Source organism: Macaca mulatta, chromosome 10 (genome assembly GCF_049350105.2).
Source record: "Macaca mulatta isolate MMU2019108-1 chromosome 10, T2T-MMU8v2.0, whole genome shotgun sequence".
Lineage (NCBI taxonomy): Eukaryota > Metazoa > Chordata > Mammalia > Primates > Cercopithecidae > Macaca > Macaca mulatta.
This window is the reverse complement of record NC_133415.1, coordinates 13,975,975-13,998,407: the sequence shown is the minus strand read 5'-3', so window position 1 is coordinate 13,998,407 and position 22,433 is coordinate 13,975,975. Positions and strand designations below refer to the sequence as shown.

The 22,433-nt window shown below is 56.0% G+C and overlaps 1 protein-coding gene across 5 annotated transcripts; it reads left to right on the top strand.

The window, feature by feature from the left end:
• Positions 1–11,995: 11,995 nt before the first annotated feature.
• CDC42EP1 (CDC42 effector protein 1) lies at positions 11,996–22,369 on the top strand. Of its 5 annotated transcripts, none has more exons than XM_077949745.1 (4): positions 13,349–13,453; positions 17,391–17,461; positions 18,970–19,708; positions 21,051–22,369. In XM_077949745.1, the coding sequence occupies exons 3-4, from the start codon at positions 19,246–19,248 to the stop codon at positions 21,782–21,784; spliced, it is 1,197 nt and encodes a 398-aa protein (XP_077805871.1). In that variant the 5' UTR covers positions 13,349–13,453; positions 17,391–17,461; positions 18,970–19,245; the 3' UTR covers positions 21,785–22,369. The 5 variants fall into 5 exon arrangements, with proteins under 5 accessions (XP_077805872.1, XP_077805871.1, XP_077805870.1 ...); XM_077949744.1 differs by lacking the exon at positions 17,391–17,461 and adding an exon at positions 14,930–15,102; XM_077949746.1 differs by lacking the exons at positions 13,349–13,453; positions 17,391–17,461 and adding an exon at positions 11,996–12,139.
• The last annotated feature ends 64 nt before the right edge of the window (positions 22,370–22,433 follow it).

The window sequence follows — 22,433 nt, the reverse complement described above, 5'->3', positions numbered from 1 at the left end:
GAGCTGGACCTTGTGGGGTAACAAAGGAGTGAGACATGCTTTCTCTTTTCCAGGGAGTCAGGGCCTGCAGAGCAAACAGGCATTGCAGTTGTGGGCATTTCTTGAAAGAGCCACGGACTGGAATCTAAGAGGCCTGGGCCCCAGTCCTGGCTCCATTCCTTCCCAGCTGTGTGGACTTGGGCAAGGCATTTGGTCTCTCTGAGCTTCTCTACGAAGGAAGACAATCATAGCTACTGTGGAAGGCTGCTGTCTGTCACCAGGCACAGCAATGAGCAAGGCAGTCACCATCCCTGCCCTCGCGGAGGTTAACATCATGGGGGAAGATGATCCCCTGAACAAGGTCATGGCAGTCACCAGAGGCACAGAGCAGCGGCATGGAAGGGAGGGTGCTGGGGGGTAGGGATGGGAGATAATTTATTTGTTTTGGTTTTTTGAGACAGTTTCATTCTTTTTGCCCAGGCCGGAGGCAATGGCACCATCTCGGCTCACTACAACCTCCACCTCGCTGGTTCAAGTGATTCTCCTGCCTCAGCCTCCCAAGTAGCTGGAATTACAGGCACACACCACCATGCCCAGCTGATTTTTTTTTTTTTTTTTTTTTTTTTTTTTTTTGAGACTGAGTCTGGCTCTGTCGCCCAGGCTGGAGTGCAGTGGCCGGATCTCAGCTCACTGCAAGCTCCACCTCCCGGGTTTACGCCATTCTCCTGCCTCAGCCTCCCGAGTAGCTGGGACCACAGGCGCCCGCCACTTCGCCCGGCTAGTTTTTTTGTATTTTTTTAGTAGAGACGGGGTTTCACCGTGTTAGCCAGGATGGTCTCGATCTCCTGACCTCGTGATCCGCCCGTCTCGGCCTCCCAAAGTGCTGGGATTACAGGCTTGAGCCACCGCGCCCGGCCCTCAGCTGATTTTTGTATTTTTAGTAGAATCGGGGTTTCGTCATGTGGGCCAGGTTGGTCTCGAACTCCTGACCTCAGGCGATCTGCCCACCTCAACCTCCCAAAGTGTTGGGATTACAGGCGTGAGCCAACGCACCCAGCCAAGAACTTAATTTAGATCCCCGGTCCTGTAGGCCCCTGAGGAGGGGGCATTTGAACTGAGCAGAAAACAGCCTCTCACTTCTCTGGGGAAAGAGTATTCCCTGTAGAAGGAAGGGCAGCGCCAGGGCGACAGGTATGGAAATGAAAGGACTTTGTAAACCCTGGAGGGCTGTGCGCCTGGCAGGAGGTGCTATTATTATTATTATTATTTGTTTTTTTGAGAGGGAATCTCGCTCAGGCACCCAGGCTGGAGTGCAGTGGCGCAATCTCAGCTCATTGCAAGCACCGCCTCCTGGGTTCATGCCATTCTCCTGCCTCAGCCTCCTGAGTGGCTGGGACTACAGGCGCCTGCCACAGCGCCCAGCTAATTTTTTGTATTTTCAGTAGAGACGGGGTTTCACCATGGTCCCGATCTCCTGACCTTGTGATCCGCCCACCTCGGCCTCCCAAAGTGCTGAGATTACAGGCGTAAGCCACAGTGCCCAGCCTATTATTTGTTTTTTGAGATGGAATCTTGCTCTGTCACCCAGGCTGGAGTGCGGTGGTGCAATCTCAGCTCACAGCAACCTCCACCTCCCAGGTTCAAGCGATTCTCCTGTCTCAGCCTCCAGAGTAGCTGGGATTACAGGTAAGCGCCACCACGCCCGATTAATTTTTGGATTTTTAGTAAAGATGGGGTTTCACCATGTTGGCCAGGCTGGTCTGGAATGCCTGACCTCGTGCTCTGCCCACCTCGGCCTCCCAGAGTGCTGGGATTACAGGTGTGAGCCACCGTGCCTGGCCAGGAAGTGCTATTACTATCAGTGTCACTATGTCCAGCAGGGAGGAGGCAGGGATGTCAGGCAGATAACACCACAGCTAAGGGTTGCCCCTGCCTCCCCTTCCCTTCACTTGCTCCCCTAGAGAACGCCAGGCTGGCCAGCTAGCATGTGTGGGCCTTTGCTCTACAAAGGGCGTTCACTCCGGCCCAACTTGTTTTTGCCTTTGATCCTCCCAACAACTGTGGAATAAGGCAGGCAGGGTATGTGATCACATATACCCATTTGATGGATGGGGAAACTGAGGTGGGGTGCAGGATGGTGGGGGCGTCTCACTAAGATCACCCAGCTCATTCATGGCAAAGCTGGCCAGGTGTAGTGGCTCATGCCTGTAATCCCAACACTTTGGGAGGCTGAGATGGGAGGATCACTTGAGCCCAGGAGTTCGAGACCAGCCTGGGCAACATAGCACGACCACGTCTCTACAGTAATTTAAATATTAGCCAAGCTGAGCATGGTGGTAGGCACCTGTGATCCTTGTTACTCAGGAAGCTGAGGAGGGAGGATTGCTTGAGCCTGGGAGGTCGAGGCTCCTGTAAGCCATATTCATGCCACTGTACTGCAGCCTGGGCAACAGAGCAAGACCCTGTCTCAAAAAAAAAAAAAATAGACCAAGCTGAGCCATGTAACCAAGTAGCCCAGTTCCCAGGCTAATCCATTTGCTCTGAGATGGTTCCTTGGGAAGCCATCCTTGACCCTCCCAAAAAACATTTTCTGCCTCACCCCAGCATCTGTCCCAGTGCCCACAAACCAGATGAGCTTCTCTCCAGCACACAGACTCCACCAGGAGGTGCCAGCCACCCCTCAGGCTCCAGCCAGAGAAGAATGTGGCCTGACCCTCCCCGTAGGAGCTCTGGCCAGCAGGACTTGGCAGAAGAGAGGCCGGCTGAGTCAACAAGAGGCTGGCAGGGGCTCAAGCTGCCCACTGAGGGGGAGTCAGAGATCCAGAGGGGGCTGCCCATTCTCCAACTCTCACTCTCTATGAGATCCCCCCTCCTGCTTGGTAGGCGCCAGCCAGCCGGGTTAACCCCTGCAGACCCAATCGGGGAATGGCCTGGTGAGAATCCACTGTCAATCCCCTTTGGAACGGTGGTGTGGGACTTCAGACAGGTCACTTCACCTCTCCGGGCAGTTTCCTTGCCTGTGAGATCCTCCACTTGCCCATGAGGATGTTGTCAGAGTCTTTATGAATTCATAAAGATGACTCTGCACATAAAACCCTAAACCATTGCGTCCCCTCTTCTGCAACCTGGGAGTGTGAACTTCTGAGTTCAAAGGCGGCGGCTGGGCCAGGCGCGGTGGCTAACGCCTGTAATCCCAACACTTTGGGAGTCCGAGGCAGACAGATCACCTGAGCTCAGGAGTTTGAGACCACCCTGGGCTACATGGTGAAACCCCATCTCTACTAAAATACAAAAAATTAGCCAGGTGTGGGGGTGGGTGCCTGTAGTCCCAGCTACTCCAGAGGCTGAGGCACCAGAATCGCTTGAACCGGGAGGTGGAGGTTGCAGTGAGCCAAGAGCGCACCACTGCACTCCAGTTTGGGCTACAGAGTGATACTCTTTCAAAAAAAAAAAAAAAAAAAAAAACACCACAAAGGCAGTGGCTGTGCCCTGCTGCCAGGTGCTGAGCTGGGGCTTCATGAGCGTTTGCTGTGAAGTGAAAGTTAAGTCCGTGAAACAAATGAGAAAAGTACAACGAGCTTGAGCCTCTGCAATGATTACAACACACCCCCAACCTGTTTCTAAAGTTCCTTTCGCAGACATGTTTGATCACAGGCACTTTTTATTTGTTTGTTTTTGGGTGTTTTTTTGTTTGTTTGTTTGTTTGTTTTGAGACGGAGTCTTGCTCTGTCACCAAGCTGGAGTGCAGTGGCGCGATCTCAGCTCACTGCAACCTCCACCTCCCGAGTTAAAGTGATTCTCCTGCCTCAGCCTCCCGAGTAGCTGGGTCTACAGGCGCCCGCCACCATGCCTGGCTAATTTTTGTATTTTTAGTAGAGACGGGGTTTCACCATGTTGGCCAGGCTGGTCTCAGTCTCTTGACCTCGTGATCCGCCCACCTGGCCCTCCCAAAGGGCTGGGATTACGGGCATGAGCCACTGCGCCTGGCCAACCACAGGCATTGTTACTCCCACTTGACAGATGAGAAAACTGAGGCACGGGGAGGCTGAAGAACTTGCCCAAGATCCACAGCTGGGACTACTTGGAGCCAGGTCTTCTTCTGACTTTCGGCAAAGGGAAGCATCTGGGGAACTCTGTTCTCAGAGGTGGAAGGAGGAGCAGTGAGCAGAGGTTATGAGGAGTTGATTTCTGCTCCATTTCAGGGAGAAATTCTTGGCTGGCAGAGCTGTCCTCTTGGGGCAGTGGTGAGCTTCCAGTCACCAAAGGGATGTAAGTAGAGGCAACAGCCATCAATCAGGGAAGCTTCTGAATAATTCCTGCCCCAGAAGGATGTGTGTACAGGACGTAAGTTTCCTCCTCACCCGTGGAGACCAGGGGAGATCATGATCCCTCCGAGCATGGTCCCAGAGCCTTTGCCCTCAAGGCAGCAGGCCACTGAGGGGCGACAGACCTGGACTCAAATCCAGCGTGATCATTTCCAAGCCATGAGAGGTTACTTCACCTCCGTGGCCTCAGTTTCCTCATCTGTACAATGGCGTTGTGAGGATCAGAGTAAACATAAGTGGAACTTCAAGTTCTGAGCTGTGTCTGGCAATCAGGAGATGCTCAGTTAATGCTCCTCCTGCTTCTGCTGTTCTTCTTATCATCAGTCCAGGAAAGAGAGGAGGAAACCAGGAGCTAGGAAGCAGGTTTGGGGCATAGGAGGTTGCTGGATGAACCCAGGACCTAGAGCCAGGAGCGCCAGGTCCGACTCCCAGTCTTTGATGAACAGGCAGGTGCCGTGGGCAAAAGGTGTGTTCGCTTGTCCATTTCTGTCCATTTCTGTCCATTTCTGTCTCTGCCACACAAAGGAGATCATGAACATGGAAGTGCTTCATTAACCAAAGTGGACGGGCTTTTGTTAGAAGAAAACAGAGAGATCCATGTGTCCAGGAATGAGCACATGGCCATGGGGTGAGGAAGGCGCCCCCACGGCCCACCCAGGCAAGGCCACGTGAAGCCCCCAGGGCTGGGCCAGGCTGGAGGAGGCCATGCAGGAGATGGTCAGGGCAAAGCAGGACTGGCCTGCAGCCCATGGGCCTATCTCTTAGGCCAGGCTGAGCCACAGAGAATAGGCCATTGTTTCTGCTCCTCAAACGCTTTTCCTGTCCCCCCTGCATGCCCCTCCTCTCTCCACCCCACCCACCTCAGAGTGAGAACAAAGGTCTCCTGGAGGACCCCTCCCCACCACCCTTCCATCCAGGCCTCAACCACCTGGCCCAGGTCTGGAGAGCGCACTCTCATCACCCAGGGACAACAGGATCACTTGGCCCTGACCCCTTCTGCTGCCCCTCCCACCCCCTCGAACTACAGCCGCGGACCCCCACTCCGCCCTCAGTCCATCCATCTGTCTGTCCTCCTCAGGGGTGGGGCTGGAGGAACTGACCCCACATCCTTCCTCAACCCCCCTCCAACTTCTTGCTCTCCAGGAGAAAGGGAGCCAGAGGGGTTGTGGGGGCCTCCCCACCCCCATTTCCCTGCAGACCAGTGAACAAGAAACCAGAGCTGGGTCGGCCTGGAAGGCTCCGCCTGAGAAAGCTCTTCCACAGGCCAGCTCTTTTCCCAGAGCCTGGAATTCCAGAGGCGTTTCCGGCTCTGACAGCTGTCTCTTGGAGACGTGCCCTCCCCGTGGGCCTCACAGCCACGCCCTCCAAAATGCCCCTGGGATTAACTCCCATCCTGACCCTACTGCTCCCAAGAATCCTTTCGCACCCAGACACCACCTCAAGGAGCAGCTGGGTGACACAGATAGGGACGAGGAGCAGCTGGGTGACACAGATAGGGACGCATCTGCCATCACTCGGCCCCCAGGCTACTCCCTAGCCTCAGGCCAGGCTCTGACTCCCGCATGTCTCAGTCATCACTGTGGCTGACACACCTTGGCCGCGTATACCCATGTCAGACACACACAGTGTTCCCAGCCTGGCTTTCACTGTTTGCACACAGCGTCATACATCTATAGAGCCTCGCTCATCCTACCTCCTCCAGGCAGTCTTCCTGGAAGCCCTGCCAAGTCGGTGCTGAGCCTTACCTGTCTGTGAGCCTGTTTCACCCTGTTAGGCTGAGAGATGGCACACACTCAACAGATGCTCACCCACACTGAAGCCAGCCATGGAGTGTGTGGCAGCCCAGGACTCCACTGCACACTCGCATGCAACCCCGACAAGTCTATCGTCTCCGGGCCTCAGTGGCCTCAGAAGCCTTATTATTATTATTATTATTTTCAGTTGCCCAGGCTGGAGTGCAGTGGCACATCTCAGCTCACTGCAACCTCCACCTGCCAGGTTCAAGCGATTCCTATGCCTCAGCCTCCCTAGTAGCTGGGATTACTGGCATGCGCCACCACACCCAGCTAATTTTTGTATTTTTAGTAGAGACGGGGTTTTGCCACATTGGCTAGGCTGGTCTCGAACTCCTGACCTCAAGTGATCTGCTGGCCTCAGTCTCCCAAAATGCTGGGACTACAGGTGTGAGCCACTGCGCCTAGCCCCCAGGAGCCTTCTGAGAACCCTGAAACCGCCCCCACTCCCGATCAAGTGTTGACTTGTGGGGATCTAGAGTCAGAGGAAGGAGCCAGAGAGCCAAAGGGTCCTTCCAGGAGGGTCTCCATCTCCTGGCTCTTTCGGAACACATTCCTGTCATCAAGGGCCACAAGGGAAAAAAAAAAAAAAAAAAAAAGCAAAACTAAAAACAGCATTAGAAAGGGTTGCCCCCAGCCTCTGCTAATGAGGAAGCCCCATCAAGGATCCTGAGTCACCCCCGGGGTCTGTGATCCCCGAGGACCACCATCACTGGGTGGGGCAGTGGCCCAGCCTAGCACCCAACACTACCCTCCCTGTGTGTGGCATTCAATGCCTCTCCTGCGTCCTCCACAGTAGACCCAGCTCAACTTCTAGCCTTCCAGAACCAGATCATGAACCGCCCTCAGGTGTACCCATTCCCACTTCCACCTCTCTGCTGAGGGCGGTTCTGTCCCCAACTTCACCTACAGACAATCTTACCCCAAGACAGAATGCCCAACTCAAATGCCACCTTCTCCAGGAAGCCTCCCTGGCCCTCCTCAGTCGGTCTTCTGCCTCCCTGGTCCCTTCAACGGCTGCTTCGGCCTTTCATCACCACCAGTCTCCTGGGCTCTGTCTTCCCCAGCAGACTCTAAGTGTCTTGAAATTAGGGCCCATGTTCCTTACCGCTGCCCCCTCAGAAGGCACCTAGCCCAGGGCCTGCTGCAGCCGCTACCCATTTACCAGGTGTTCAATGAACCTGCCTACCGGTAAAGGGAAAATAATAAAGTCATAACAGGCCAGGCGCTGTGGCTCACACCTGTAATCCCAGCACTTTGGGAGCTTGAGGTGGGTGGATCGCTTGAACCCAGGAGTTTGAGACCAGCCTGGCCAACACGGTGAAACCCCGTCTCTACTAAAAATATAAAAATTAGCCGGGTGTGGTGGTGGGCACCTGTAATCCCAGCTACTTGGGAGACTGAGGCACGAGAATCACTTGAACCCGGGAGGCAGAGGTTGCAGTGAGCCAAGATCACCACTACTGCATTCCAGCCTGGGTGACAGAGCGAGACTCCATCTCAAAAAAAAATAAAATAAAATAATGGTCGGGTGCAGAGGCTCACGCCTGTAATCCCAGCACTTTGGGAGCTAAGGCGGGTGGATCACCTGAGGTCAGGAATTCAAGACTAGCCTGGCCAACATGGGGAAACCTCGTCTCTACTAAAAACACAAAAATTAACTGGGCGTGGTTGCGGATGCCTGTAATCCCAGCTACTTAGGAGGCTGAGGCAGGAGAATCGCTTGAACCCAGGAGGCGCAGTTTGCAGTGAGCCGAGATGGTGCCATTTCACTCCAGCCTGGGCCACAGGGCAAGACTTGATCTAAAAAAAGAAAAAAAGAAAGAAAAGAAAAGAAAAGAAAGAAAAGAAAGAAAGACATTATAACAGCTACCCTTCCTTGACCATAACTACAGGTCAGGCAATGAACTTTATGACTTATTACAGATAATGGAGCTGAGACCAATGCTGAGAACTGACTTATCCAAGGTCACTCTGCTAGTGAGAGACAAAGTCCTGATTTGCACTCACGTTTTTCTGACTTGGCAATGCACACTGGGTCGCAGAGGGGAGAGCATGGGGTCAGCCTCCTTGGCCCATTGCCCGTCTTCCCTAGGTGTGAGGTCACCTCTAGAGAACTAGGTCACAGCACAAACCTCTTGAAGAGTCCAAAGCTGCCCCCTTCCCCTGCAGTGCCCAGGTGTGCCTGAGCCCCCGCAGGGGTCTAGCCAGTGATTATCCCTGGATTGGTCCCAGGAGGAGGGTACCTACTCTCGGTTGGCTCAGTCAAGGAACGAGGGACAAGGATTCCTATGTTGGTCCTAATCATCCATTTCCCAGTGTGCCAGGAGCACAGAGCATGCGCAGACATCACTGTCTTATCAGCGATCTCACTCAGAAATAGACACCAACATGGAGGATGGACCAGATGCAGTGGGGAGGCTCATTTTGAAGGAGTTCTTCCAGGAGAAGGTGACATTTCAAAGCAGTCTTTGGCCGGGCATGGTGGCTCATGCCTGTAATCCCAGCATTTTGGGGAGGCCAAGGCGGATGGATCACCTGAGGTCAGGAGTTAGAGACCAGCCTGGCCAACGTGGCAAAACCCCATCTCTACTAAAAATACAAAAAAAAAAAAAAAATTAGCTGGGCTTGATGATGGACACCTGTAATCCCAGCTACTCAGGAGGCTGAGGCAAGAGAATTACTTGAACCCTGGAGGCAGAGGTTGCAGTGAGCTGAGATCACGTCATTGCACTCCAACCTGGGCGACAGAGCAAGACTCTGTCTCACAAAAAAAAAAAACAAAAAAAAAAACCCAAAAAAAAAAAGCAGTCTTCAAGGGTATTTTGCCTCCAGGTAACCCACTGATGAGGTGAGTGAAGTGCATGTATGTGAGAAAGATGGAGACGTGCTCAGACACCCACATTGGTCAGCAGGGACCAGGTATGAGTCAGTGTGAGGGCATTACAGGATGGAAGTGGAAGGCGTAGATGGACAGGTGGGTGAGTAGATGGCCACGGGTATGGGCAGTGGATCAAGCGATGCTGGATAGAGTGGGTGGGTGGGTGTACAGGTGGGTAAATGGATGATGGAGTGGAAGGATGCATGGGTGTGTAGGTGGCTGGATGGGTGGGTGAGTGGATGGATGGATGAACGGGGGGATAGGCAGTGTGTCAATGGAGGGGTGGGTAAGTAAGTGGTTCTGTGCTTGGATGTGTGTGAGTGGCAGATCAAGACATGGACAGGAAGTAGGTGGGTAAATGGGTGCATGGAGGGGAGGGCAAATGGATGGACAGGAGAGTGGGCAGTGGTAGATGGATGAATTAGCAATCGCATTGGTGGATGGATGGACCAGTGGATACTCAAGAACTGGAGAACAGGAAAGACCAATCAGTGGGTCAATGAGCAGATGCATTAACTGACCAAAAGCCCAGCCAGACTTTGGGGGTACAAAGGGGACATGCACCCTAGGGAGGGGCTAATAGTTGTGGCCTCAGTTCAAGGCTCCCATCCCAAACCTCCCTGGAACCTGGAAGCAGCCACTAGCATCCCTGGGTCCCCAAGGACGAAATACTTCTCCCTACCTGTGGCCTGCCCCCTCCTCCCTGGCTCTATAGACTGCTCCCTGCCCAGGACCTGCCTCCTTCCCTTAGACCCCTTGCCTTGGCCAACCCAATCTGCTGGGCTGAGTGGAGGGGGCAGCTGAGCTCTGGGACTGTAGCCTGAGGAGCCTGGTTCCTTCAAGACAGGGAGGTAGGGGATCCTGAGCTCCGGGCAGTTGGTTCACCTAGCAGCTCCCAGTCCCCAGCTGGGAGGCATTTGTTCTGCATTCTGCATGGTGATTACAGTCCTGCCGAGGTTAACCCCTGCACTCCTGGGCACAGCCTCTCAAAGGGAAGTAAGGGGACTGCAGGAAATTGGAGGAGGAGAAAAGCATGAGAAAGGGAGACTACTCAACCCTGGATCCTTCCTGGGGATATTGAAACTTCTCCCTTTCTCCCGTTTTCCAGAGGGAAAACGTGAGTCAGATCCTTAAATCAGGAGTGGAGCCAGGAACGAGGGCACAGCCTACATGGAGATAGATTTCTATCTGGAGACAGGCTGCAAAGGAGGGAGAGGGCTCCTCTCTGCCTTAGCTTACCCAGATGTAAAAGGGGGCAAGAATTCCTGATTCACAGGTTTCCTGTCAATGAGCTGGAGAAGACAAAGCATGTGGCATATAGTAGGGAGGTTCTCAACCACTTTTTCTTTCCTGCCGGCCCTCCCTGCCCACGGGTGAAGAAGATGGAGCAAGCATGGGGCAGGTTGTAGCCACTTCCATCAGGACTGCTTGCTCGGTCATCTGCCTGGGGCTCACAACACCCAACTAGTAAATACCCACACTGCTATTATACCCATTTCAGAGATGAGAAACTTGAGGTTCACATGGGCCAAGTGCTTTGCCCACGGTCAGCCACTAGGCCGGGATTTGAGCTCAGGGCCTTTGACATTGCACCAAACTGCCTCCTTTACCACCGCTCTAGGGATCCTCTGACTAGAGTGACGTGTAATTGATTGTCTAAACAGGTCACCTTTGAGAATGAAAGGAAGTGCTATTAATAATTACGCTGGAACAGTATGTGTAATCTGGGCTGTCCTAGGCAAACTGGAAAGTATGGCCATCCTGTCAAAGTAGGGGGTTTTACGCAAATCACTTCACTTATCTGCAAACGGGACACCATGGCAGGACTTTCCCCATGGGGCTCTCACAAGAATTAAATGTCATAATGCTTGTTAAGGAGCTACAGGACTTGGTATGCATCAGGTGCTCATTAAGTGCTGGTTACTGCTGATGCAATTAATAGTAACAACCACAGCATCACTAGTTATTTGCTTCCATCACTGTCCTTCCAGTCCATTCTTCACTCACAGTCAGACTTCTGTTTTGTTTTTTGTTTTTTTGAGACAGAGTCTCGCTCTGTCGCCCAGGCTGGAGTGCAGTAGCATGATCTCAGTTTACTGCAACCTCCATCTCCCAAGTTCAAGCAATTCTCCTGCCTCAGCCTCCTGAATAGCTGGGATTACAGGCGCCCACCACTATGCTTGGCTAATATTTGGTATTTTTAGTAGTGACATGGTTTCACCATGTTGGCCAGGCTGGTCATGAACTCCTGACCTCAAGTAATCCGCCCGCCTCAGCCTCCCAAAGTGCTGGGATTACAGGCGTGAGCCACCGCAACTGGCACTTTTTTATTTTTATTTTTTAAGACGGAATCTCGCTCTGTTGACCAGGCTGCAGTGCCGTGGTGCGATCTCAGCTCACTGCAACCTCTGCCTCCCGGGTTCAAGCAATTCTCCCTGCCTCAGCCTCCCGAGTAGCTGGGATTACAGGCACCTGCCACCACGCCTGGCTAATGTTTGTATTTTCAGTCAAGACGGAGTTTTAGCGTATTGGTCAGGCTGGTCTCAAACTCCCAGCCTCAAGTAATCTGCCCACCTTGGCCTCCCAAAGTGCTGGGATTACCGGCGTGAGCAACCAGCCTGCCAACAGTCAGTCTTCTAAATCTACACCTGCCAGTGCTGCCTGCTGGCTCACTGTCCCGATGCTGTTTCAATTCTCCATGGGACAAAATGCTCCTGGGCCAGCCCCCCGGGAAAGAGTTCCTACTGCTGTGCCACTTGAGCAAATGCTAGAATGCTTTGTGCCTCCGTTTCCTCATTTGTCCAGCTGCAGGAATAGCTCCTTCCCTTGGCGGCCAGCATGGGGATTCAGGGAGCCCGTGGAAGAGGCCTAGCCCCTGGGTGAACAGTAAAGACCTTGTCTCCTCCACCTGTGGGTAAATACGGCTCCTCGTCCCCTGCCACAACAGCGCTCAGCCAGTCTCCTCCAACCAGGTTTGCCTCCGCTGCCGGGTCCTCCGCTCCCAGCCTTTGCTGTGCTGTCCCCCTGCCAGCTGTGCACGATGCATTTCCATTGCCCTTCCCTCTGCCTACACGTCCTTTAAGACTTAACTCACAACCGCGCAGTGGCTCACACCCATAATCCCAGCACTTGGGGAGGCCGAGGCAGGCGGATCACCTGAGGTAAGGAATTCAAGACCAGCCTGGCCAACATGGCGAAACCCCCTCTCTACTAAAAAATACAAAAATTAGTCGGGCGTGGGCGGGTGCCTGTAATCCCAGCTAGTCTGGAGGCTGAGGGAGAATCGCTTGAACCGGGGAGGTGGAAGCTGCAGTGAGCCGAGATTGTGCCAAGGCACTCCAGCCTGAGCAACAGAGCGAGACTCCGCCAAAAAAAAAAAAAAAAAAAAAAGACAACTCCGGTATCATCTCCTCTAGGAAGCTTTCCTGAGGCCCCAGGACCTCAGGCAGTGTTAGGGACCTCCCTGTGCCCTGACAGCCCGAGGACTCTATAGTCAGAGGAGAGTAGTCAGAGGAGGGCACGACAACAGGAGGCGGGGGCCAGAATCTATCTCCCCTCCTTGATGATGGCACAGGGTCCCGGGTATGGCTGATTCCTTGCCCCCCCCCCCCATGGAGGTGGGGGGGCGGGATCTGTAAAGTCTCTGAGATGCGACCTCATTTACCTGCCAAGCAAGCCTCCTAGGTGCTCTTGGAGCACGGGACACTTGACACAACATCTGATGCTGCTATTATCTATCCCACTTTCAGATCAGGAAACTGAGGCAGAGAAAGGTAAGTAGTGACTGAGGCAGGACAGGAGCCCAGGCTGTCCGGCTCCAGGGTCCCGGCCTTGACTCTACCCGTCGCCCCAGTGTGGCTGTCTTCCTCCTGGGCACCGCGAGGCCTGTACCGGGTGGAAGGGAAAGAGAATCCGGAGGAAAGGAGTGGGCATGTCATGCTTGTAAACATCAAAGTTTAAAGGCCCAGGCATTCAGGGCCTCAGATCGAGCTTCCCGATTCCCCAAACTCCCGCAGGGCGCTGCTGGAGGGCCCAGGAGGGAGGCGAGTTCATCAGGCCTGGACGCCCTAAGGCCACGCGGGGAACCGGTGGAGGAGGGGTTGGCGGCCGGGGACCGGAGTCGCCTCCCCGGGGCAGCCCGCACGTTCCTCATCTGACCCTGGCCGGGGTGGCGAGGAGAGAGGCCTGGCCTGGCCCCCCAGTCGCGTCCCCGCCAGCTCTCGGCGGCGGCGAGGACGGTGCCGAGGAGGGGGCCGGGGAGGGGGCCGGGCCCCGCCCGCTGGCGGGAGGAGAGGGGCGGGAGGCGGGAGCGCCCACACCCCGCCCCCGCCCCCGGATCCAGCCCGCTGAGCCCGCGGCCAGGGCGGCGCAGACCGGCCCAGCAACTCTCCCGGGCTGCCAGCCGGGACGCGCGGCCGCCGCCGCTGCAGAACTAGTCCACCCTAGTCCCGCGTCCCCGGGGCTCGCGAAGCCAGGTAACAGCTGGGGCGCGCGGGTCCTCGGGGCGGAGTCCGTGGAGGCCGGCGAGTCCGGGCGCCTGCGAGGGCTCTGCACCCTCCTAGGCTCTCGGGGCCGGGAGGGGGACCGGACCCGCCCGGGAGAGGCGCCCCCGGGTGCCCACGGGAAGGCCGGGCGCGGCCGAGGAGCCGCGCGGGGAAACTCCGAACTTTCGGGCTTCGTGTCCCATTCCGGGCGGGCGGAGGGGGCAGAGGATCGGACGAAACTCAGCGGCCAAACTGCGTGAGGAGGAGGCGAGCCGAGGGACAGAGCGAGGGCTGTCTCCGCGCCTTCCTGCGCGGGGGAAGGAAGGGCAGGGGCCGGGAGCGGGCGACGCGGCGGAATGTATCCCCTCCGCCGAGGCCCACGCGGAGAGCGGGAAGTGGGGGGTGGGGGACCCGGGGAGATGGACAGGCACCCTGCCCCCTCCCCGACCGCCGCATTCCAGGCTGGAGCCGCGGATGAGGTCATCCCGTCCGGTTCCCCTCTGGCCAAGACAGCTGGCCGTCCCCTTCCCCCGCGGAGCGACCCTCCGCGTCCTGAGCCCCAGGCTCCCGCGTCCCCCCAGGGAACGTTGGGTGGTCGAAGTTTTTCCCGGACTTCCAATCCCGGTCGCCCTCCAGATTGTTCTGCCTTTGCCCCAGCCGTGCCAGACCCGCAAGATTCGAAGCCCCTTTCCTAAACCGGGAAACTGAGGCTTAGAGAGGAGAGAGGACTGGCCGGGAGGCCGCAGCGACACGAAACGTGGCGCGGGAACCCGAGACGCAGCTCGCAGCCGCTCCTCCTCGCCTGGTCCACGGCTGATTTGGCTCTAACTCGGGGCGGTGGGCACGAAGCGCGTCTCCTTTCCACTTTTCCCGTCGCTCCCCAATGGCCCACGGTGCCCCCCTTGGAATACGGAGGACCGGGTCCCCTAGCGCGACTGAGAACAACTAGCTACCCCGTTCTGGCCTGTTTCCCCGTCTCTCCACCTTGAAGCGTCTGGACTTTGAGGGGAAGGAGAAGCCAGCCGCCCGGGTTAACCCCTTAACCCAGGGACCAGAGCAAGTTTGGGGGAGCTGCCGTAACCAAGACAGGGACCCGCTGTCCAGCGGTAGAGGGCGGGGGCATCACCCAGCTGGATGCCCGCAGGAAGGGGGCTGTGTGCACCCGAGCAGTGACCTCCAGGATGAGACGTGGGCCCCTGGCCAGCACTGCGGCCTGCGGGTGACCCCCAGGTGAATGCCAGGCTGCAGCCGTCCCCGCTCTCCTTCAGAGCGGCCCTTGGCCTCCCCGCGACCACATGTGCCTCCACAGCGGCCCCTGTTGGCCGGATCCTGGCTCCAAAACTTGTTCTTGCGTCATTCCCACCATTGAGTGAGCTCAGGCCATGCGCCCAGGCCCTGACTATCCTCTATAGGGTAAATATAAGGACTCCAGGGACACTGAAGCTGTGTGATGACCTCCTTGCCCAGGTCACAGACGCTGAATCTGCAGAGCTTGGTCTCCTGTCTTCCCAGGCCTGCACCTGCACCCCACACCGTGCTCAGCACTGGGCATCCAAGCCCTCCAAATCCTCTTCCCCATTCCCCATCGTCTTCACCCCCACCCTGGGGCATTTATCAGCGATGCTGGCCTGTGATTGAGGGTAAATGTCTCCTTTCTAAGTTTTGTTTTTTCCATCTGTAAAAGGGGTGTTCTCAATACTAACGGGTGGTATTCCTGGGCAGGTGAGGGGAGGTGAGCCTGGCACCAAGACACTTGGAGCCGTGCTTACTCCTAGTGCCAGGTGAGGCACACCTGATGGCCAGCAGTGCCCTGTGGTTGGCAGCAAGTGTCACGTGGCTGCCACCAGGGGTCCCTGTAATGAGAGATGTTAGTGTAAAGGTGTCAGATTTGAACCCATAGCTGCCCTGCTCTATCCAGCATCTGAGGGTTTCATTACATTTTCTACCCTTGCAACTCCCCTGGGAGGGGAACTGTCTGGTGTGCTGTTCCCGTTTTCCACATGGGGAGGCAGGTCCCAGTACCCTGCCCTCAGCTCCACAGGCCTGCAGAGTCTCTATACTGCAGTAGGCAGGGTGGCGTGGGGGATGGGTACTATTGGGGGGTGCCCAGAAACATTTGAAAGATGGGATCATCACAAGATTGGGGAGGAAGCTGGTGCCCCAAGTCAAAAGTGGCCATGGGGGTTCAGGGGGGAGGAGCCCCTTTTGCTGGGAGAAGAGGTGCTGCCTCAAGAAGTCAGGGAGGCCAGGTGTGGTGGTTCACACCTGTAATCCCAGCACTTTGGCAGGCTGAGGCAGCAGGATGGCTTGAGTTCAGGAATTTGAGACCAACCTGGGCAATGGAGTGAGACCCTGTCCTTACAAAAAGTGGAAAAACTTAGCTGAACGTGGTGGTATGCGCCTGTAGTCCCAGCTACTCAGGAGGCTGAGGTGGGAGGATCGCTTGAGCCTGGGAGTTCGAGGCTGCAGTTAGCTGTGATGGAGCCACTGCACTCAGCCTGGGTGACAGAGTGAAACCCTGCATCAAAAAAAAAAAAAATAAAAATAAAAAAAAAAAAAAAATAAAACAGGGAGCTGGGGTGGGAGCAAGTGGGTGAGGCCACATGGCAGACCCTTCTACAGGGCTTTTTACAGAGGAACACCCTCCCCACTCCCATTCCTTCCCCTAGAGATGCATCGTTAATCCCTGCTGAGCAGGGAAACTTGGCCCTGCCATGAACCTGTCACGTAACGTTGGACAGGTCTCCCTTCCCTCCGAACCTCAGCGCTGCCTGTCAGATGGGCCAAGCTGTGGCTTTGCAGGGTTGTTGGAGAATCAGATGACATCATGTAATGGTTGGCCAACTGTGGAGCGCTTCAGAACTTCAGCAAACATTCCACGAGGACTTCTCGGTGCCGGGGGTGCCAGGGAGGGAAAAAGATGATTCAGAAGTTCCTCCCCTCCAAGGGGGAGGAGTTAGGGTTGGGGGAGGATCAGATGGTGGGAAGGGAAGAGAATGTAGTCAGAAAACAAAGCTAGCTTTGTCCTATTGGCTTCTTTGTTCTTATCTTGTTATTTAACCTATTTTGAATTTCAAATAACACTAGAAGGGCAGTATTGAGATGTTTATGCTTGGAGGTGGCAGCAATGGTTTTTAAAAAGGAAGAAGGCTGAGCCGCAGATGTGGGTGTTCTTGTTAAGGATCACTATTGACTTTCATCAGCTGAGGTCCCAGGTCTGTGTAGGTAGGTGACTTGCCCAAGGTCACACCGTGAGGACACCGAGCCCAGCCTGCCCTCCCACTCTCAGAATGGACCAGGGTGATGTTTTGGCATGCAGGTTATCATGGAGATCTGTGATTCAGCTGGCATTGATTTGGCACTTGCTAAGTGCAGAGCCCAAGCTGGATGCCCCAGGGAGAAAGGCAGGAGAATCCAGGCGACTGCCCCACCCTCCAAGTGCATTGCCGATCTCAGGAGGTGAGACAGGGCTCCACAAGCCAGTCAAGGACTTATGTGAGTCAGAGGCTCTGAGTTCAAGTCTCGACTAGCTCTGTGGATCTGACCTTGAGCCAGCTTTGCCCTCAGTGGGCCACAGGAAAAGCATAGGATCACAGGTGCGCTGTAGCCTGGACTTTGTATGATACTAGAAGAAAAGGGGTCAGAAGGAAAGGGGTCAGAACAAGAAATGCTTAAAGAGGCTGGAGCTGGGGAAGATTGTGTGTATGGTGGGGATGGGGAATCAGGAAGGGAGAGATGGGCAAGAAATAGCTTTTGGCACCAGCTGAGCTTTTTCCAAAGCTTGCTCCCGGACAACAAGGCTCCTACATCAATTTGACAAACTGTGATCAAGTCTTTTCCTGCGGGCCTTCTCAGAGCCTTGAATATGCTCACGCATGGAGGATGCAGCTGGAAAAAGCCACTTTTGACCACAGGATCCTTATTCCAGGAAGCTCCTTGAAGGTGGATGGTTCGGAGGAACCTCTGCTCTGGCTGTTTACCCAGCTTCACAAAGCCTTGGTGAGGCATCTGTTCCCTCCTGGCTTCGCTGGGTGGCAGAGATTTTAATGCACAGAGAAGGGAGGTGACTTACTCAGTTACTCAGCAGAAGGCAGAGTAGCCTGGGGCCCCAGGGCTCTGGGATGTGGGGCCTGTTTCACCATGTCTTGCTATGTAGCCTCAGGCAAGTTACTTCACTTCGTGCCTCAGTTTCCCCTCTCTAACTGATACCATGCTGCCCTCAGGAGTAATGTTTTTGTTGTTGTTGTCGTTGTTTGTGAGACAGAGTCTCGCTCTGTTGCACAGGCTGGAGTGCAGTGGTGCAATCTCGGCTCACTGCAACCTCCGCCTCCTGGGTTCAAGCAATTCTCCTGCCTCAGCCTCCTGAGTAGCTGGGATTACAGGTGCCCGCCACTATGCCCAGCTAATTTTTTATATTTCTAGTAGAGATGGGGTTTCACCATGGTGGAGACCAGCACCACCAGGCTGGTCTCTAACTCCTGACCTCGTGATTCCCCCGCCTCGGCCTCCCAAAGTGCTGGGAGTACAGGCGTGAGCCACCACGCCCAGCCCCTCAAAAGTATTATGTGGGTTTAAACGATGAGGCAGGTGAGGTCTTGGCACTTAGTAAGTGCTTCATAAGTGGGCCCTGCAGAATAAGCACTTTTTTCTTTTCTTTTTTTTTTGAGACAGGGTCTCGCCCAGGCTGGAGTGCAGTGACACAATCATGGCTCACTGCAGCCTTGACCTCCTGGGCTCAAGGGATCTTCCCTTCTTAGCCTCCTGAGTAGCTAGGACCACAGGCACACACCACCACACCCAACTAATTTTTTAAAAATGTTTTGTGAAAACCAGGTCTCATTACATTGCTCAGACTTGGAATGAGCGCTTCTATTTTTCCCTCATACATGGTTTAAGTGTATAGCTCGATGAATTCTTCGTCCCCTGTTGAGTCAGTACCTGCTCAGAGGCTGCTATCATTCTGATTGCTAATGGCATCAATTGGTTTTGCCTGTTACTGAACTTTCTTTTTTTTTCTTTTCTTTTATTTTTTGAGACGTAATTTTGGTCTTGTTGCCCAGGCTGGAGTGTCGTAGTGCGATCTCAGCTCACTGCAACCTCTGCCTCCCTGGTTCAAGTGATTCTCCTGCTGGAGGTTCCCGGGTAGCTGGGATTACAGGCGCGCACCACCACGTCCGGCTAAGTTTTGTATTTTTAGTAGAGACGGGGTTTCCCCATGTTGGCCATCCTGGTCTTGAACTCCTGATCTCAGTTGAGCCACCCACCTCAACCTCCCAAAGTGCTGGGATTACCGGCGTGAGCCACTGCGCCTGGCTGTGTTCTTGAACTTTCTATACACAGACTCACTCGGGTCCCCTTGTGCCTAGCTTCTGCCCCATATCAGTTGGGGGCCTCTATCCATGTGGTGGGGTGTGATGATCTATCCTCTTCAGCTACTAATGTTTGGACCCCAGATTTCCTCCTCTGTCCTGGGCTTGCCATCACCTCCCTTTCTGTCTTCCTTCCAGGTCTCCACCCCTGGGCAGGAGAGAAGCCGACCACCGCGGGGGTGCGTTCTCTATGCTTGAACATCTACAGCTGCTTCCGGGGGGCTGGCAGCTGGCCCCGGGAGAGGCGAGCCATGGACCCCCCACAGCCTCAGCATTCGGTGACCTCACTTTAGGACAGCATCATTTACAGCTTCCGCCAGGGCAAAGGAGCTGAGCAGCCATCCCGAGCCCGGCCCACCTCCCTCCCCCGGCCCCTGGTGGACATGGACTAGCAGCTGTGAGCGGCCAGAGCTGATGCCCGGCCCCCAGGGGGGCGGCAGCACCCCCACCATGAGCCTGGGCAAGCTCTCGCCTGTGGTATGGGGGTCCAGTTCACAGGGAAAGAGGCGGCTGACTGCAGACATGATCAGCCCCCCGCTCGGGGACTTCCGCCACACCATGCATGTGGGCCGTGGTGGGGACGTCTTCGGGGACACCTCCTTCCTCAGCAACCACGGTGGCAGCTCCAGGGGCACCCATCGCTCACCCCGCAACTTCCTGGCCAAGAAGCTGCAGCTGGTGCGGAGGGTGGGGGCGCCCCCCCGGAGGATGGCGTCTCCCCCTGCACCCTCCCCGGCTCCACCGGCCATCTCCCCCATCATCAAGAATGCCATCTCCCTGCCCCAGCTCAACCAGGCCGCCTACGACAGCCTCGTGGTTGGCAAGCTCAGTTTCGACGGCAGCCCCAGCAGCTCCATGGACGGCCACTCCAGCTACGGTGAGGGCCTGGGTTATCTTGGCCCACTTTTCAGAGGCTGAGACTGAGGCCCAGAGGGGTTCAGTGGTTCCTCCAAACTCCAAGTGAGCTCTGTTGCCCAGGTCCCTTGGTCTCACCACAGAAGGCAGGCCCAAACCCCACATCAAGGATGGGGAGGGGGTGCAGTGGTGGGAACAAGCTGACTTCCCAGAACACCTGAGGTTGAGAGTGAGGAGGTGGAGTTTGAGTTCTGGCTGCCCCTTACTTGCTATGTGACCTGGGCAAGCACGTCCCCCTCTCTGGGCCTCGACTGAACCACTCATCCACCCATTCTTGCCCCCTTCAACCAAAGCCTTCCCCTCATGTTGGAATGATATCATGGAGAGGTGAAGGGCCTGGGCTCTGGATTCCAATCCAGTTCTGCCTGATTTTCAGGAAGTCAACTGACCTCTGTAAGTTCAAGTCCTCACCTGGATAATGATTCTCTCGGGGTCATTGCTAAGATTCAGTGCCAGGGGAGGCATAGGGGGACTGGTACATAGTAGGTGCTCAGGACACTGGAGCTGTTGTTATCTGAACTCGGTTTCCTGTAACTCGACAAATTTGGAAAACCACTCACAGGGACCACAACTCAGGGGCCTTCTTGCCCAGCCAGAAGTGCCACCTTGGCGGTTTGGGCAGAGTTCACCTGAGCACCATGGGCCCCTGCTGCCACCTGGTGGCCACTCCCTGCCTTGCGGCATTTGGGGCAAATGCTCTAACGCCACTGCCCCAGGCAGCTGCTCAGAAACACACTGAGGACTGGTCCACAGAAACTCCATTCTGTCTCAGGTCTGTAGTCCTGGAAGCATGGGCTGGACTAGATGACTTTGGGAAGGCACATATCTGTCCTTCATTTCTATACAGTCAGACCCTGGCTGCTGGTCCCATCCTGTGTCCACAAACCAGCCCACGTCCTCTGGGTTCACCTGCAGCCATCAACCAGGGTCATGGCAGGGAGCCGGTGGCCATGGCTGAGGTCACAATTGGGACTGAGAGGAGATTTGAGCTCCAGGCTTGATTTCACCTCGTCAGACTTCTATGGCCTTGGGCTAGCCCCTTCGCCCCATCCCAAACTGAGCCTCACTTTCCTCATCTGCATAATGGAAATGAGGATAATGACGATTTTCAGCTTTCAGGGTAGACAGGAAGATCACACAGGTGACCATGGAGCATATTCTATTGGAAAGATGGGAGAAACTGAGGCCAGAGAGGGGAGGGACTAGCCAGAAGCCACACAGCAAGCCAGGACTGTTCCTGTCTCCCCTCCTGAATTCCTGGTGAGGGACCCCAGCTCTGAGCCCACTGCCCATTTCTCTTCTAGGCCTGGACTCTGGGTTCTGCACCATCTCCCGCCTGCCCCGCTCGGAAAAGCCGCATGACCGAGACCGGGATGGTTCCTTCCCCTCTGAGCCCGGGCTTCGCCGCTCAGACTCTCTCTTGTCCTTCCGCCTGGACCTCGACCTTGGGCCCTCACTCCTCAGCGAGCTGCTAGGGGTCATGAGCCTCGCGGAAGCCCCTGCAGCTGAGACTCCAGCCCCTGCTGCAAACCCCCCAACCCCTGCTGCAAACCCTCCAGCCCCTGCCGCAAACCCCCCGGCCCCTGCCGCAAACCCCCCAGCCCCTGCCGCAAACCCCCCGGGTCCTGCTGCAAACCCCCCAGCCCCTGCCACAACCCCCCTGGGTCCTGCTGCAAACCCTCCAGCCCCTGCCACAAGCTCCACACCCCATGGACACTGTCCCAATGGGGTAACAGCTGGGTTGGGCCCAGTGGCTGAGGTGAAGGCCAGCCCAGTGGGAGGGGGTCCACGAGGACCTGCTGGCCCTGCCCTCGGCAGGCACTGGGGAGCAGGCTGGGGTGGTGGCCGCCACTACCCGGAGATGGATGCGCGGCAGGAGCGGGTGGAGGTGCTGCCCCAAGCCCGGGCCTCCTGGGAGAGCCTGGATGAAGAGTGGAGGGCACCCCAGGCACACAGCAGGACCCCGGTGCCCAGCACGGTGCAAGCAAACACCTTTGAATTTGCGGATGCTGAGGAGGATGATGAGGTCAAGGTGTGAGGGGCTGGGACATGGTCCCGGGGCCCCACCTAGGTGCAGAGCCGGCCCCTCACCTAACAGCTGGTTCCTACCAGACCAGAGAGGGGAGAAGCCGAGTTGCCCCTAAACCCCTCTCCACCTCTGCAGGACAGACATGGGAGGGAAGACAGGGAAGGCCAGGATTGCTCTGGGACTTGGATGCTCCCAGAGGCCCTGCCAAGCTGACCACCTCCTCCCACTGCCACTCTGGACCTAATAGCTCTTCCTTAGGCCCCACTCCACGCCACCCCCACCAGCTGGAGGGCCCAGCCTCACAGTGTGGCCTTCGTGCCAGACTAAGCTGCCTGTGGGGGGTGGGGGGCAGGGAGTGTACCACACAGGGCCATTGTCCCACCTCCCAAAGGAACCGCCTGCCCCCAGCTCATCCCAGAGCGTCCCCGCTGTAACCCTGACAGCCCTCTCCCAGGCCGCTTCCCCAACATCCCCGCCCCAGCCTCCCTCTTACCCCAGAAAGGTCAGGTATGACCTCCCGGGGAGGAATCCCACCTGCCTGTATACCCCAGACTTGCCTCTGGGGCCTGATTAAATAAGGCTGTTTTGATAAAAGGTGTCCTGCAAGATGCTTGGGGACCAGGGAGAACAGCATCAGCTCTACTTGCTTCAGTCCCCT

Excerpts from the sequence above, each read along its gene's own strand:
- CDC42EP1 (XM_077949746.1), top strand. The coding sequence starts at position 19,246 with ATGCCCGGCCCCCAGGGGGGCGGCAGCACCCCCACCATGAGCCTGGGC. Across the intron at positions 19,709-21,050 it reads GGACGGCCACTCCAGCTACG|GCCTGGACTCTGGGTTCTGC; the intron begins GTGAGGGCCTGG and ends TTTCTCTTCTAG.